Source organism: Helianthus annuus, chromosome 9, assembly GCF_002127325.2.
Source record: "Helianthus annuus cultivar XRQ/B chromosome 9, HanXRQr2.0-SUNRISE, whole genome shotgun sequence".
Lineage (NCBI taxonomy): Eukaryota > Viridiplantae > Streptophyta > Magnoliopsida > Asterales > Asteraceae > Helianthus > Helianthus annuus.
In genome coordinates, this window is record NC_035441.2 from 58,045,675 (window position 1) to 58,063,629 (window position 17,955).

The 17,955-nt window shown below is 40.2% G+C and overlaps 2 protein-coding genes across 2 annotated transcripts; both read left to right on the plus strand.

Annotated features, from left to right (window-relative positions):
* Nucleotides 1-5,344: 5,344 nt before the first annotated feature.
* LOC110875854 (N66 matrix protein-like) lies at nucleotides 5,345-15,531 on the plus strand. The gene is made up of 2 exons (XM_022124048.1): nucleotides 5,345-5,934; nucleotides 15,357-15,531. The coding sequence occupies exons 1-2, from the start codon at nucleotides 5,345-5,347 to the stop codon at nucleotides 15,529-15,531; spliced, it is 765 nt and encodes a 254-aa protein (XP_021979740.1).
* Nucleotides 15,532-16,038: 507 nt separating this feature from the next.
* Nucleotides 16,039-16,692, plus strand: LOC110875855. Its single transcript, XM_022124049.1, has one exon. It carries the CDS (start codon nucleotides 16,039-16,041, stop codon nucleotides 16,690-16,692), a length of 654 nt encoding a protein of 217 aa, XP_021979741.1.
* Nucleotides 16,693-17,955: the final 1,263 nt, after the last annotated feature.

The window sequence follows — 17,955 nt, forward strand, 5'->3', positions numbered from 1 at the left end:
TGATTCTTGATTGTGTGATGTTAATCACCATATGATCTTGTTAAATAAGGTTTAGGAACATGATTTAACAAGAATAGAAAGTGGTTATGTGATACATAAAATAACCACCTTCTAGTTTGATCATGAACTTGAATAAAAATGATTTTCTTAAAATATAAGTGAACAAGTTGATGGATGATCATGTTGAACCAAACTTTACAAAAGATTTTTGTAAACAAGCCAAGTTCAAGAAACGATCTCTAAAAGATTATGATTTTTACATACACTTACATATTTTTGGAAGTGAAATAAGTGTGAAAGTCTTTTATTTACAAGAAGAGTTCAAGAGTTTTATTTTTGTAAAAATGGTTTACAAGTTGTAAACACTAAATTATTTTAAAAGAATGATTTTTAAAGAAATAAATATGCTTTGGAAGGTAACTAAGCCCACTAAAAGCTTTACCAAGTTACTACGCGTTTTCGAAATGTATCAAGTTCATGATTAGGGTGTAACCCATATATTTTTGCTATTGGTAATGTAAAGATTGATTGTTGATGATTGTTGATTGATTTTGAAAAGAAAACGATATTCTTAATAGCATGGACACCTCCGTTTTTAGGGGAAACTCTGGCGAAATTTTCTAAAAATTTCAAGACTTAGAAAATATTTTTCCAAGCAAATATTACAAGTATATTTTATAACTTGTGTTTCGAATATAAACTTCGCCATAATTTTTGTAACAAAATACAAGTGTCGGAGGTTGACCTTCTTAAATAAAAAGGGATAAATATATATTTAGAACATATATTTTATGCTAAAACGCTTGTGTGATTATTTGGTTATTTTGTGAACTAGTTATATTATTTAGGGCAAAATAATGTAGCTTATCAAAATGCCATCACGTTTTATAATTCCGGAAATACTTTTACGAATATATTTTGGGAAAATATTATTTGGACACAAAGAATGAAAATATATTATTTTTGGGAAAAGTATATATATTTTGGGAATACATGTGTTAGATATATTTTTTTAGTAGAATTTAAAAATATATTATTTTCGGAACCACCAAAATACATGTATAAATACCCCCATCCTTGGGAAGGAAATACACATATAAAATGCTTGAGAAGTATGAACACAAAATAGTTGTCTAACTATTATTCCGAAATCCTAAAAATAAAACCTAAGTTAAAATAATTATTATTATTTTAACAAGAAGTTATGACTTGAAACAATAACAAAGTAACGTAACTCAAACCCAAAATACAAAAGCAAGGCACGGCCCGTTCGTCTAATAGACATTAGTACATTGTAGGGGGTCGTATTTGCTGACGAGACCGGAGATTTGAGTACGATACAGGAGACGCACTTCAGTGAGTTCATGTCCCCCTTTTCTTTTTAACTGTTTTCAGTTTTACAACTTCGGAGGTAAAATACATGTTACAATTATACAGACATTTTTAAACACAGTATGGTTAGCTTAAGGAGGGTTTACTACTTAGATCATGTGAGTGGTGGGTACAACACTTAAGGCCATTAATCCTCGTCGTAGGACCGAGGGACATGAGTGATAGATCTATTTGGGTGTAGCGAGCCCACACCCGTGAGGCCGGGGCGGCCCATAGTGGTGACCGTGTCTTCCAGCCAGAAGCCCGGTACAAATTTGCTAGGTTTGAGTACTTCATGCACCATTTCACACATACCAGTGGCTTTGCAACCCATTGGTGATCTCTTTTTCCTTATTGCTACATACCAGGGATTTTAATACATACACTATTTACAAAGGTTTATACATCTCACATACATATGAACTCGCTCAACTTTTTGTTGATTTTTCAAACTACATGTATTTCAGGAAATTAGTGGATCTGGCGGAGTATGCGTTGTGTCAAGGCTGCGTAGTGAATAAAGATGTCATCCGTGTTGTTGAGTTTAGGAGGTAGATCCCTTTCCTGGACGGGATACACAATTCTAAACTTGGGTTTTTATTTACATACTTTTGGTGAGTCTTTGTGAACTCTGTTAATCTTGTCATGTTTGTAACTTACTTTATGTGTCGACATTTTCAAACAATGATGTTGTGGTATTCTTTTAAACTTAATGAATGGATGAACATCTTGTGTTTTATCATATAGCATTGTTATGATTGTTTCTATGGTATTAAGAAGTCACACCATAATAAATCCACGCTTCCACAAAGGCCAGGGTGTGACAGCTTGGTATCAGAGCCTCGATCATAGCGAACTAGGATTCTTTCTCGAGTCTAGACTATGATCATTAGGGCTCTCACGAAAACATTTTTACATTGTATACACAAAACGTCCAGATCCAGGACACAAACATTTTTACAAAGGGCACAATTACACATTTCAAAATTTATGTATCAGTCTTAGAGACTGAGGGAGTTCAGCCTTAGAGGCTAGGGAGGTTCAGTCTTAGAGACCGAGGGGTTCAATCTTAGAGATTGGGGATATTTAGTCTTAGAGACTGGGAGGTTTGGTCTTAGAGACCAGGGAGTTGGTCTTAGAGACCAGGGGATTAGTCTTAGAGACTGGGAGTGGTCTTAGAGACCAGGAAGTTAGTCTAAGAGGCTAGGGAGTTCAGTCTGAGAGACTGTGAGGGATAGTCTGGGGAAGACTAAGGATGATTACTTGCTTGCATTATTAAGACCTACATGTTTACTTGATTATATGTTGATGTATGTGCATATGTGTGGTTGTGTTACAGACACTATGGCTTCTTCTTCTGATACTGGAGTATCAGATACATTGGACCCCATGGCGATTATATCGGATGATGAGATACCATCCGAGGGAGAGGTTTACACATCAGATACCACGAGCACGGATGATGATGATTTTCAGCCATTCGCTCTGCCCGACTTCGGGGATGAGGTTCAACCCGCTGATGGCATTCTAGCTGGGGATCTACCTCTTGCTGAGATCCCTGCTCCTGCTCCACTTGCCGCATTTCCCGTAGCGTATTTGCCACTCGATGTTGTGTCTGATGACGACATCGATCTTTTCGTTGAGGGTCCCCCTGAGGACGACCATGAGGGTGGGGCCCCGATTGCTGATGATGTCGCCATTCCTATTGCTGAGGCTCCTGTGGAGGAGGCTCCTTCTGATTCACCTGGTCCAGAATCGTCTGAGTCTGTGGCATCCGCTTCCTTACACGACCAGGGCGTGCAGCACTACTCTCCTGGGGCTGACCCAGACATAGCGATGTCAGCTGTACCTGGTTCACCCCACGAGTTTGAGTTTGATCATGACTTCGAGGACGAGTTTGATCCAGTTTTTCCTCCTGATTTTGATCCCGATCACGAGATCGGGTTTATTCCTGTTGACCAGCCCTTGGAGGCACCAGTGGCTCCTATTGATCAGTTTCTTGATATACCTGCCGACTTTGATATGGACTTTGTCGACCCTGAGCCTGTCGTGGCACCAGAGCCTGTTATTGCTCCTGATCCTGTACCGGTGCACGACCCTGTTCTTGTGGATGCACTAGCCCTTGCACCACCTATTGTTGATATTCCTATTGTTGCGCCACCATTGGCGGATGTTCCTATTGCTGATGCACCCGCTCTTGCACCACCTGTTGTCGACCATGCACTATTTGCCACGGATGTCGACCCTCGATACGCCGACACCCACAACGGGTGGATCGACGATGATGATTATCCCCCGTTCGTGCTACCAGTCACTCCTCCTGTAGCACCTGTTTCCGCACCTATTGATGTTCCGTTTTTCCACCCACACATCATTGATGTCCATCGCACCGATCTTCCTGTCACATTCCTCCAGGATATTCCTCCACCTCGTCCTGGGGAGGGTTCATCGAGGCAGCAGCCTGCTCCACCTGTATCATCATCTGTTCCGTTCATGTCCCAGTTCCCTCACACTACACCATCTTTTGTACCTTCGGGCGAGCCGTTTCTATGGTGTACGCCCAATGTTATGCCGTTATCAGACCCGTATCACCTTTTCCATGTCGGATATTCCACAGAGGACATACTTGAATCCCTGCAGCTACAGCAGGATGCTCTGAGTCGTCGAGTCGGGGAGTTAGAGAGGACTCCACGTCCTCCCCCGTGTCACTGTCAGACTCCTTTTGCCGCACCACACGCTCCGCTTCCGCTACCCCCTGATTTGGATGTTCGTTTCCTTACACCTGAGCAGCAGATTGCCTATTTGCTGCGCGTTATTCATGCCCTTGAGGAGGATTGGGTGCACATGCGCTGTTTGCTTTTCTCTTATCTTCCTCCTCCTCCTCCTCCTCCTCCTCCGCCATCAACGTAGCTACATTTTGGTTTGGTGCAGGTAGGATGTTTTGGTGAGAAAGTCGCAATTGGGCCAACATACGAAGACTTTTGGAAGACCACACTTTTGTATATGATTTGTGTCGACTGACTTGTATTTTTGGGGGTGATGTAACCCTATGATCTTATTTTGGATGTATGATGTACTGTAAAACATGTAAAACTATATTGTGGTCGTGATTAATGAAAGCTCAATGGCAACGTTCTCACTACATGCTTTGTTGAATTATTTGCTTTATATTATAACATGGGATGTTATGTGTTATGAGGTCGATGGATATTATTATATATGCATAATTACTATACTTACTATGACCTGACCAATATGATCATCTTTTAGAAGATGCCTCCACGATGAAACGCACACCTGCCTACTACTGAGGCAGAACTCCAGGGACTAATTGCCGCAGCTATAGCACAGTATGCGGCCTCCCAAGCAGAAACAAGCAGGAATACTTCAAACAACAACAACAACAACAACAACAACAACAACCCACCTGATGGTAATGTTAAGTCCCTTGAGTCACATTACGTTACATTTGGATACTTCTTACACATCCACTAATGCTGACTGTTAACAATATTGCCTGTACATGCTGCACCTACAAACAATTCCTTGACTGTAAGCCCCTAAAATTCGATGGCACTGGGGGTGCTGTTGCCTTCGTCAAGTGGGCAGAAAAGACAGATTCTATTCTAAGGATGAGCAAGTGTGCTCCCAGAGACAAGTTACATACATTTCAGAGCTTTTTCGTGATGGTGCCCTATCATGGTGGAATCTGCAAGTGCAAACATTGGGATAGGCGGCGGCATATGCGTTAACATGGAATGAGCTGAATGAGCTCATGAGGAAGAAGTATTGTTCGCGGGCTGAGATACAAAAGCTAGAAATGGAATTCTGGAACCTAAAGACGGAAGGCCCAAAAATCGCTGAGTATGTTTAGAAGTTCCATGATCTTTCCCATGTGGTGCCGTACATGGTCACGCCCGAATTTAAACGCCTTGAGCACTTCATCTAGGGGTTGGCACCACAGATCATGAGCATGGTAACCACGTCCAAGCCTTCAACAATTACTGAAGCCATTGATCTCAGCGTGGCACTTACCGAAGAAGCCATTCGGTTGAACAAGTTTTCAGTTTCTAAACCAAAGAAAAAGGAGACACATGTCGAATCATCAGAGGAGAACAAGAGGAAATTCTCCAACTTTAAGAAAAGTACCGACAGTGCCAACAAGAAGAGGGATACAAAACCGCCAGCTGAGGTAAAGACTGGCAGTGAACAAAAAGGGAAAGGATATATGGGCGCTCTGCCCAAATGTGATACATGCCAGTACCACCATCTCGGCCAGTGCAGATTGAGGAGATGTGAGGCTTGTGGGAAGGAGGGTCATTCGAAGAATACGTGTTGGGTTGGTACTGGTGCTGGCCGTGGTGGCCAAAGGGGTTTTGGTAACAATAACCGTGGGGGTAATGGAAATGGAAACCGCCCACAAGGAGGGAACGGCGGAAATGGCAATCGGGGAAATTTTGGTAACCAAGCTGGAGGTGGGAATCGCAACCAAGGCAATGCGCAAGGTGGAAATGGAAATGGGAATGGTCAAGGACCAGGTTATTTCAACTGTGGAGACATGGGGCACTTTAAAAGGGAATGCCCAAAACTGAATCAAGCGCAAGGCAGAGTCTTCAACATTGGAGCAAGGGAAGCACGCCAGGACCCGTATGTTGTCACTGGTACGTTCCCTATAAATCAACGTTTTGCATCTGTTCTGTTTGACACTGGTGCCGACTATAGTTTTGTATCGCTGGAATTTAAGAATATGCTTAGGTTAACTGCTAGTAAGTTAGACATTCCATACTCAATTGAACTGGCTAATGGAAAGCTAGTTGAAACAAATGAAGTCATCAGAGGATGCGTAATCGAGCTGGGAGAACATGAGTTTACGCTGGATCTACTGCCAGTCGAGTTGGGAAGCTTCGACGTGGTAGTAGGGATGGATTGGTTATCAAGCAACAAAGCCGAGATTATATGTCATGAGAAGACCGTTCGCATCCCAATGGCGAATGGAGAAACCATTGTGGTGCACGGAGAGAAGCGCGATACGCCTTTGAGGATCATTAGCTGCCTGAAAGCTAGAAAGTGTCTACGGAAGGGATGTGTTGCTTTCTTGGCACACATCGTGAATAAAGAAGCCACTGAGCCGAAACTAGAGGACATTCCAGTCATAAAGGAATATCCTGAAGTCTTTCCAGAAGACTTGCCAGGATTGCCGCCACAAAGGCAAGTCGAATTTCGCATTGACTTAGTTCCAGGCGTCACGCCTGGTGCTAAGGCACCCTATCGACTTGCGCCTTCGGAGATGCAAGAATTGTCAACGCAGCTTCAGGAGTTGTTAGATAAGGGATTTATCAGGCCAAGCTTCTCGCCTTGGGGAGCTCCAGTTTTGTTTGTCAAAGAGAAGGATGGTAGTTTTCGAAAGTGTATAGACTACCAGGAGCTGAACAAGTTGACCATCAAGAATAGATATCCTTTGCCGAGAATTGATGACTTATTCGATCAATTACAAGGTTCAAGTTTCTACTCAAAGATCGATCTGCGATCTGGTTATCACCAGTTAAGGATACAAGAGGAAAGTATTCCCAAGACTGCTTTTAGGACTCGTTACGGACATTACGAGTTCCTGGTTATGACGCATGGTCTGACAAACGCGCCAACTGTATTCATGGATTTGATGAACCGAGTTTGTAAGCCGTACCTCGATAAGTTTGTGATTGTGTTCATTGATGACATTTTGATTTACTCAAAGATGAAGGAAGAGCATGAGCAGCATTTAAGAGCCATTTTAGAGCTACTTAAAAAGGAGACGTTGTACGCAAAGTTCTCAAAATGCGAGTTCTGGTTGCGCGAAGTCCAGTTTCTTGGTCATGTGGTTAATGGAGATGGAATTCATGTGGATCCCACAAAGATTGAGGCGATCAGTTGGGAAACTCCAAAGACGCCAACCGAGATTCAACAGTTCTTAGGTCTGGCCGGTTATTATCGAAGGTTCATTGAGGGTTTCTCGAAAATCGCTCAACCTTTGACCTCCCTTACCCAAAAGGACAAGAAGTTTGATTGGGGAGATAAACAGGAAGAATCATTTCAATTTTTGAAAAACAAGCTTTGCGACGCGCCTATCTTATCTCTACCCGAAGGCACGGACGACTTTGTGGTATATTGTGACGCCTCGCGCCAGGGTTTAGGCTGTGTATTGATGCAGTGTCAGATGGTTATAGCATATGCTTCTCGCCAGCTAAAGGTCCACGAGAAAAATTACACCACGCATGATTTAGAATTGGGCGCAGTGGTGTTTGCTTTGAAAATTTGGCGACATTATTTATATGGCACGCGATGCACAATTTACACGGATCAAAAGAGTCTACGGCATATTTTCAATCAAAAAGAGCTTAACATGAGGCAAAGACGCTGGGTTGAACTATTGAACGACTACGACTGTGAAATCAAATATCACCCAGGGAAGGCGAATGCGGTCGCCGATGCCCTGAGTCGGAAGGAAAGAATCAAGCCCATAAGGGTTAGGGCTTTGGAAATGATTGTTCAAACGGACCTCTCATTGCGCATTCATGCCGCGCAGAGAGAAGCTCTCAAGGAAAGAAATATTGAGAATGAATACCTCCGTGGGATGGAGAAGTAGTTGGTACCAAACGTGGAAGGAACGTTGTGCTTCATGAAACGAATTTGGGTTCCTTTGTTTGGTGGTTCGAGAAAGGTTATTTTTGATGAAGCTCACAAGTCACGGTACTAGATTCATCCAGGAGCGGATAAGATGTACCAAGATCTTAAGGATTTCTATTGGTGGCCAAGAATGAAAGGCGATGTTGCGGTATACGTTGGTAAATGCTTAACATGCGCCAAAGTAAAAGCCGAGTACCAGAAGCCTTCAAGTCTCTTACAACAACCTGAAATACCCCAGTGGAAATGGGAACAGATTTCCATGAACTTCATAACGAAATTGCCAAGGACGCCCAAGGGCCACGATACGATTTGGGTGATAGTAGACCGTCTAACAAAATTCGCACACTTTTTGGCAATCAAGGAAAAAGACAACACGAGTAAACTTGCGGAAATATACATGCGAGAGATTGTTGAACGTCAAGGAGTGCCTCTCTCGATTATCTCTGATAGATATGGAAGATTCGTGTGAAGGATTTGGCAATCCTTTCAAGAAGCATTTGGTTCTCAGTTGAATCTGAGTACTGCTTTTCACCCGCAAACAGATGGACAAAGCGAACGAACAATTCAAACATTGGAAGACATGCTGCGAGCTTGCGTAATGGATTTAGGTGGAAGTTGGGACACTCACCTACCCTTTGTTGAATTTTCATACAATAACAGTTACCATGCAAGTATTCAAGCCACACCGTTTGAAGCTCTCTATGGACACAAATGTCGATCACCGGTTTGTCGGGCCGACGCGGGTGATAGACAACTAGTTGATCCGGAATTAGTCCAGGAAACGACAGACAAGATTGCACAGATCCGAGAGCGCATCAAAGCGGCTCGTGATCGACAAAAGAGTTATACGGACCTAAGAAGGAAACCTCTGGAATTTGGGGTGGGAGACATGGTTTTATTGAAGGTTTCACCCTGGAAGGGTGTGGCACGCTTCAGAAAGCGTGGAAAGTTGAATCCGCATTACATCGGTCCATTCAAAATTCTGAAAAGGGTTGGGTTGGTAGCATACAAGTTGGATTTACCTGCTGAATTGAATGGCGTTCATGATACATTCCATGTATCAAGTTTGAAAAAGAGTCCAACTCAAGAAACAGTTGTCATTCCTACCGACGAAATTCATGTTGACGACACACTCCACTTTATCGAAGAACCTGTTGAGGTTACCGATTGGAAAGTTAACAAGACACGCCGGAGTAGTGTCAAACTCGTCAAAGTTCGATGGAATGCACGACATGGGCCAGAATTCACGTGGGAACGTGAGGATTGTATTAAAGAAAAGTACCCACATTTATTCCCCAAGACCCCTGCAACTAGAAGCAGAACCAAAAATTTCAGAACGAAATTTTCTTAACGGGGGGAGAATGTGACAACCCTCACAATTACAGGTACTGTACAATTAATTAAATTTAATTATGTGCTTAATGACTGTGCTTGATTACAACTGACAATTTAAACTGCTTTATTATTTTTATATCATACAAACATATGCATCATATTTCATACTGTCACTCCATTTATTACACACAAACATTAGTGACATACTTGATGCACAAAGCACAGTTAGCACACTGAACGGATGATTCAGAAACATGCTGACAATGCCAGCAATAGGCAGACAGTGTTTTTGAGGCCCAGTATGAGCCAGGGATAAGGTACTACACTAGTATGGAGTGTAGGGAAGTGAGGATCATAAAACTGCGTCACTAGGTGATAGTTATAGTGCCGGGAAGTGCCTAAAACACACTTTAAATGCAGAATTCTGCATTTGTTTATAAAATTCAGCACTGAAACATACTAGTAAAGTGCAAAAATATGGCAGAATGGTCCCGTATACATTCCTAAGTGCCGGGGATTAATTGTGTTACAAAAATATATATAAAAGACACATTAAGGAATAATTAAACACTTTAACGGAACAGTATCTGACTGGATAACCGGACATTACCCGGAACACCAAATTTTTGCCAAACACATTGTTTCATTATTTCTTGGCTTGTCATGATCCCCGAACACCCTAACACCCACTAAATATCAAATAAATATCATATGTAAGAGCATACTTGGAAATCTAACTAGTCTTTACCATTTAGTTGCAAAATGATACCCTTAACCCCCCCCCCCCCCTAACCGATTCGGTCACAAGGACCATCCCCACCATACTCTCGTATCTTGTTCAAGATTATATTCATTTGTTTATTGGATTGGTTGCTTGTTGGAGTTACTAAAACATATGAAAGTATCTATTTAAGCATGGCCAAGATCACAACCATACCCCTCATTATCACACTCTCTCCTTCACTTTCTTCTCTCCCTCTCTCGGCTCACACCCAACCGCCACCATCACCACCATTCCACCACCCCATTCATCCATTTTTGAGCTTCCTTCAAGTGTAGAAGAAGGATTAAAGGAGCTTGCAACTTGTGGAGCATCAAAGGACCTTGTTTCTTGCTTCTTCATCATCATTTCTCATCATCTTCTTCACTAGATTCTTCCCTAGTCTTGTGCTAGTAGTAAGCTCTTGTTTAACTCTTGTTCATCTTGTTTCATAGTTAAAAGTTGTAGTAGGATGGTTATGTTCAAAACACCAAAGAACAAGAACACTAAGAAGATGAACATAAAACTTTACATGAAACATGAACATAAAAGTTTACTTGAAGATGAAATGTTGATAGTATGATGTTGTAGTGAACATGTTGTTAGTATTATGATGATTCTTGATTGTGTGATGTTAATCACCATATGATCTTGTTAAATAAGGTTTAGGAACATGAGTTAACAAGAATAGAAAGTGGTTATGTGCTACCTAAATAACCACCTTCTAGTTTGATCATGAACTTGAATAAAAATGATTTTCTTAAAATATAAGTGAACAAGTTGATGGATGATCATGTTGATCCAAACTTTACAAAATAGTTTTGTAAACAAACCAAGTTCAAGAAACGATCTCTAAAAGATTATGATTTTTACATACACATACATATTTTTGGAAGTGAAATAAGTGTGAAAATCTTTTATTTACAAGAAGAGTTCAAAAGTTTTATTTTTGTAAAAATGGTTTACAAGCTGTAAACACTAAATTATTTTATAAGAATGATTTTTAAAGAAATAAATACGCTTTGGAAGGTAACTAAGCCCACTAAAAGCTTTACCAAGTTACTACGCGTTTTCGGAATGTATCAAGTTCATGATTAGGGTGTAACCCATATATATTTGCTCTTGGTAATGTAAAGATTGATTGTTGATGATTGTTGATTGTTTTTGAAAAGAAAACGATATGCTTAATAGCATGGACACCTCCGTTTTTAGGGGAAACTCTGGCGAAATTTTCTAAAAATTCCAAGACTTAGAAAATATTTTTCCAAGCAAATATTACAAGTATATTTTATAACTTGTGTTTCGAATATAAACTTCGCCATAATTTTTGTAACAAAATACAAGTGTCGGAGGTTGACCTTCTTAAATAAAAAGGGATAAATATATATTTAGAACATATATTTTATGCTAAAACGCTTGTGTGATTATTTGGTTATTTTGTGAACTAGTTATATTATTTAGGGCAAAATGGTGTAACTTATCAAAATGCCATCATGTTTTATTATTCCGGAAATACTTTTACGAATATATTTTGGGAAAATATTATTTGGACACAAAGAATGAAAATATATTATTTTTGGGAAAAGTATATATATTTTGGGAATACATTAATTTGACAAATGTGTTAGATATAATTTTTTTAGTGGAATTTAAAAATATATTATTTTTGGAACCACCAAAATACATATATAAATACCCCCATCCTTGGGAAGGAAATACACATTTAAAATACTTGAGAAGTATGAACACGAAATAGTTGTCTAACTATTATTCCGAAATCCTAAAAATAAAACCTAAGTTAAAATAGTTATTATTATTTTAACAAGAAGTTATGACTTGAAACAATAACAAAGTAACGTAACTCAAACCCAAAATACAAAAGCAAGGCAAGACCAGTTCGTCTAATAGACATTAGTACATTGTAGGGGGTCGTATTTGCTGACGAGACCAGAGATTTGAGTACGATACAGGAGACACACTTTAGTGAGTTCATGTCTCCCTTTTCTTTTTAACTGTTTTCAGTTTTACAACTTCGGGGGTGAAATACATGTTACAATTATATAGACATTTTTATACACAGTATGGTTAGCTTAAGGAGGGTTTACTACTTAGATCATGTGAGTGGTGGGTACAACACTTAAGGCCATTAATCCTCGTCGTAGGACCGAGGGACATGAGTGATAGATCTATTTGGGTGTAGCGAGCCCACACCCGTGAGGCTGGGGCGGCCCATAGTGGTGACTATGTCTTCCAGCCGGAAGCCCGGTACAAATTTGCTAGGTTTGAGTACTTCCTGCACCATTTCACACATACCAGTGGCTTTGCAACCCATTGGTGATCTTTTTTTTCTTATTGCTACATACCAGCGATTTTCATACATACACTGTTTACAAAGGTTTATACATCTCACATACACATGAACTCGCTCAACTTTTTGTTGATTTTTCAAACTACATGTATTTCAGGAAATTAGTGGATCTGGCGGAGTATGCGTTGTGTCAAGGCTGCGTAGTGAATAAAGATGTCATCCGTGTTGTTGAGTTTAGGAGGTGAATCCCTTTCCTGGAAGGGATACACAATTCTAAACTTGGGTTTTTATTTACATACTTTTGACGAGTCTTTGCGAACTCTGTTAATCTTGTCATGTTTGTAACTTACTTTATGTGTCGATATTTTCAAACAATGATGTTGTGGTATTTTTTAAACTTAATGAATGGATGAACATCTTGTGTTTTATCATATAGCATATTTATGATTGTTGCTATGGTATTAAGAAGTCACACCAAAATAAACCCACGCTTCCGCAAAAGCCAGGGTGTGACATATAACACCATTCAGCGAGTGTATATAACACCATTCAAGAAGTATATAACACCATTCAGTAAGTATATAACACCATTCAACACATATATAACACCATTCAATAAAGTATATAACACCATAAATAAAGAATATATGTAACACCTCGAAAATACAAATTCTTATATTACGAATAAGTTGTAAATAAATAAGTAAAATAAACTAACTAGGAATGACACTAACCTAGTTAGATGGTGATTTATGAGTAGGTTAAAGAGTTAAAACAAAATAAAAACGAAAGTTGAGGGACTGAAGGTGTTAAAATTGAAACTAGATTCAATTAATTAAACAAAACACACACCAAACACAGACAAAAGTGTGTCTAGTCGATTGAAACACAGGGGGGCGACTTGGAGCTCCTCTTCAACCCTAAACTCTCCTAAATCTCACAAATTGAAGGTCTAGATCAGTCCCAAAACGAAGTTCGAGCCTGGATTAGTGATCCCCATTATAAGGAGATCATAAGGTATGTGAAATTTGATAAAAATTCTCTACTTGAAATTCTCATGAACTTAGGGAATCCGAAATCTGATGATGCATGTGTGTTATATAGATGAAATAGGAACATTGTAGTGTCAAGGAGTAAACCCTAGACAAGTACATGTTGAAATCATGCTTAATTTTAGTAAAATTCATGAACACCATTGTAGGTGATTAGTGGGTTATGTAGAACTTAATAAACACTAGTAAATTGGGGGTTTTTCTAGTGTAATTTGACATTTGTAAAGTGATTTCAGAATTATAGAGGCTAACATTGATATAAGATAGTTTGATTGATGTAAATTAGGGCTATATGACAAGTTATGAACTTGCTATTACATCATGTAGAAATTCTGCCCTTAAAGTGTTTGTGGAAATGCCTCAAAGAAGGCTTAAAATGGAAATTTGAAGTTAAACGCATAATTTCGATGTTTCAGTAAAATATGCGATATATGATTTGAAAAGAGTTCTAAACGTGCCATGATTGAACTCTATAGGAAAGGATACCGGAGCGTCGAGCGGACAAGCCGGTGGCGATTTGCGTTTGAAGGGCGTGCTTTGAAGGTATGTAATTTGATTCGTTACATTGAGTAATTTGATAACTAGAATATGTATAGTTGTGTTGTAGAATAAAGGTTGTGTTAATTGAAGTGACAATGTTCGTTACTTGAATTAATAAGTTAAGAATCAGTTAGAAGTCATTTGGTAGTCATTATAATGGAGGATTCCATAGATGAACCAAACGGGTCGAATATTGGTGTAATTAGTAGTGTTTGGGTTTTAATAGTTAACATAGGCGGTAACAATCACAAGAGCATGAAGCCATAAGATTGGTAATGAAATGCCGGTGATAATAAGCCCCGGAAGTTGGGAAAAAGGAGCCTTATGTTTGCTATTAAAAAGGAAGCAAAATGAGTGTAAATAGAATGGGTCGAATAATTGCATAGTGATTTTTTTAGTCGTTCGGTCCGTAAACCAAATTTTCGGTATGATAATCATAATAGACGCGTCGATAATTAAATTACAGTCATGTAGAAAAAAGAATCACCTAAACCGGACATACGGATCAAAAGTTATGACCTTTTGAAGTTTTAACTTGGAATTTTTGGAGCTAGCAGGAAATGCAGGTCAAAAACCTGCACCTGCTGGAAAATGCTACCCCCGCGCCACGCGACAGGATCACTTAGATACGGCGCGATGTCGCGCCACGTGATGAGCCATCGCGACACGTGACAGGACAAATTTGAATTTTTATTTTATTTTTCATGATTCAATGCTGGAACTTGTTTTTACCCTCTATATAAATGTCAAAACTAACATTTTAAGTGGTTTTGACCTTAGGTGACAAAGGGGACTTTCCGGATGGCGATCAAGCATGTTTTAAAGAACCGAACACAAATTTGCAAGCTTTCGCGTTAATTTAACCTTTGTTTAGACAATGTTTTTGATGTAAACAAATTACTAATTATGTCACGGATATCTAAACTAGTTGGTAGATAACTAGTATGTGGTCACTTTGAAACTTTGTCTTGTGTTTATTTTGAAGTAGTGCACTTTTTATATAAAATCCTGCATTTTTTTATTAAATTTAAATAGAAGTTTAGACGGTTATTACAAGTTGGTAATCAGAGCTCAAGGTTGTTAACAAAGTGTTCGGTTCAAGCTTGATCGATCGTCTGGTAAGAATTAATTAATCATTTTAGTAGATCTTATCTTATGTAAGAAACGAGAGATGAATTAATGTGAATGGGAAGAGCGTGTTAACACATTCAAACCCGGAAAGTGCACTAAATGTTAACGGTTAAAGCAAGTTGCGAACTTAGCTAAATCGAAACTCATAAAGCTAAGTTATAAATGAAATGTTTAACAATTGATCTAAACATTTCAGTTTCAAGATGATAGAAAGAAACAATGATGATCTGGTGCCGACAAGCACCAAACAAATGAAAGAATTAATTGCCGAAGAAGTGGGGAAGGCAATTGAGGGTAGTCTATCCGGTTTCATAGACAAAATTCAAAACACAGTGTTATCATTAGTCGAAGAACGAATGAAGAGGTTGTAAGATAATGTCAACCTCATAAGAGAGAAATCTGGAGAACGTAAGGGATGTTCATATAAGGAGTTCATGGCGTGTAAATCGCCAATTTACAAAAGGGAGGTCGACCCGATAATATGTCAAAGATGGTTAAGCGACGTCGAAGAAGTGTTTGAAAGGACCCATTGTGACGTAAGTGACTTTGTTGCTTACGGAACGGGTCAGTTGAGGGGTCAAGCCAAAGATTGGTGGGACAATAAAAAGAAAGAAATAGGAGCCGAAGCGACAAGGGTCATGACTTGGGACGAGTTTAAGGTGCCGTTCCTTAAACACCATAGTCCCAAGGCAGTTATCAACAGGATCAAGGAAGAGTTCATCTAGTTAAGACAAAGAGGTGAAACAATCGATAAGATCACGGGCATCTTTATAGATAAGCTGAGATTATGTGACGAGTTAGTCACCACTGAAGAGCAGAAGATATATTATTATTACAACATGTTGAGCGCTGAATACCGGGAGTTCATGACACCCTCAATGTATGAAACCCTCACGGAAATTATCAACACCGCCCGGGAGCAGGAGATCGAGTTGAAGAAACAAATCGAGAGGGGCGAGCGAAGGGCACAGGATGTAAATCCAAGCCCTACAAAGAAGGCTCGAACGGCTGAATCGGCAAAGAGAACGGATGTAAAGGGTGGGTCGCCAAGCTGCAAGGTTTGTGGAAAGGGGCACAAAGGCGAGTGTCGTTTCAAAGACAAACCGTGCCCCATATGCGGGAAAATGGGGCACACGACATCTCTATGTCTGGGTAAAGTCTTAGTTTGTTACAAATGCTATCAGCCCGGCCACAAAAAGTCTGAATGCCCAGACTTAGTTGGAAAAAGAGATACTAAAGAATCTCCAACTGAAGCTCCAAAGGCAAAGGCCAGGTCCTTCCAACTTACATCGGTTGAAGCAAAAGCAGAACCCGATGTGGTCTCAGGTATATTCGCGATAAAATCGATTCCTACACGTGTATTATTTGATACGGGTGCGAATAAATCCTTTATTTCTCATGGATTTATTCCACATCCTTTATTTGTATTAACAAAATTATCTGTGCCCTTAGAAGTTGAAATAGGGGACAACAAAAGCTTCATAGTATGTGATATCTGTCAAGGTTGCAAATTGAGTATCGATGATACTTAATAGATCTAATCCCGATGTCGATGGGAGAATTTCAAGTGGTTGTTGGGATGGATTGGTTATTCCGACACCACGCGAAAGTTGTGTGTAACCGTAAAGAGATTAAACTAACATCTCCGAGCGGAAAACACGTTACAATCTATGGCGAGAAGGGAGGCCATCCTGTAATATGTTTGATGATGAAGGCCCACAAACTCATGAAGTGTGGATGTAGAGCGTTTATGATATACGCGAACGAGCCCGAGAAAGAGTCACAGAGGATTGGAGATGTACCAGTGTACGTGACTTCGAAGACGTGTTTCCGGAAGACCTACCGGGGATACCGCCCGAACGGGAGGTAGAGTTCGGAATCGAATTGGTTCCGGGCGCGAAACCCGTAGCTAGAGCGTCGTACCGACTCGCGCTATCGGAATTACAAGAGTTGATGTCGCAAATTCAAGACTTGCTCGACAAAGGATTTATAAGGCCGAGCGTGTCCCCTTGGGGCGCGTTGGTGTTATTTGTGAAAAAGAAGGACGGAAGCATGCGAATGTGTATCGATTACCGGGAGTTGAACAAACTCACAATAAAGAATCGATACCCGCTTCCGAGAATAGACGATCTATTCGACCAATTACAAGGTGCGAATTGGTTTTCAAAAATTGACCTCAGATCAGGGTATCACCAACTAAAGGTCAAGGAAGAGGATGTACCGAAGACGGCTTTCCGCACACGATAAGGACATTACGAGTTCCTCGTGATGTCATTCGGGCTGACAAATGCACCCGCGGCTTTCATGGACCTCATGAACCGGGTTTGCAAGCCGATGTTGGATAAGTCGGTAATCGTATTCATCGATGACATTCTGGTATACTCGAAAAGTGAAGCAGATCATGCGCATCACTTGCAAGAAGTGTTAGAGACGCTCAGACGAGAAAGGTTGTATGCAAAATTCTCTAAGTGCGCCTTTTGGTTACGAGAGGTGCAATTTCTCGGCCACATCATAAGTGCCGATGGAATATTGGTAGATCCGTCAAAGATTGAAGCCGTGTCAAAATGGAATCCCCCGAAGAACCCTCCGGAAATTTGAAGTTTCTTAGGGCTTGCGGGATATTACAGGAGATTCATTCAAGATTTCTCCAAGATTGCGTCGCCGCTAACAAAGTTAACCCGAAAAGAGGAGAAATTCATTTAGGGTGCCGAACAAGAAAGAGCGTTCCAAACGCTAAAAGAGAAGTTAACTCAAGCTCCAGTATTAACATTGCCTGACGGGGTCGAAGACTTGGT

Excerpts from the sequence above, each read along its gene's own strand:
- LOC110875854 (XM_022124048.1), top strand. The coding sequence starts at position 5,345 with ATGGTAACCACGTCCAAGCCTTCAACAATTACTGAAGCCATTGATCTC. Across the intron at positions 5,935-15,356 it reads TTCAACTGTGGAGACATGGG|TTTCAAGATGATAGAAAGAA; the intron begins GCACTTTAAAAG and ends TAAACATTTCAG.
- LOC110875855 (XM_022124049.1), top strand. The coding sequence starts at position 16,039 with ATGTATGAAACCCTCACGGAAATTATCAACACCGCCCGGGAGCAGGAG.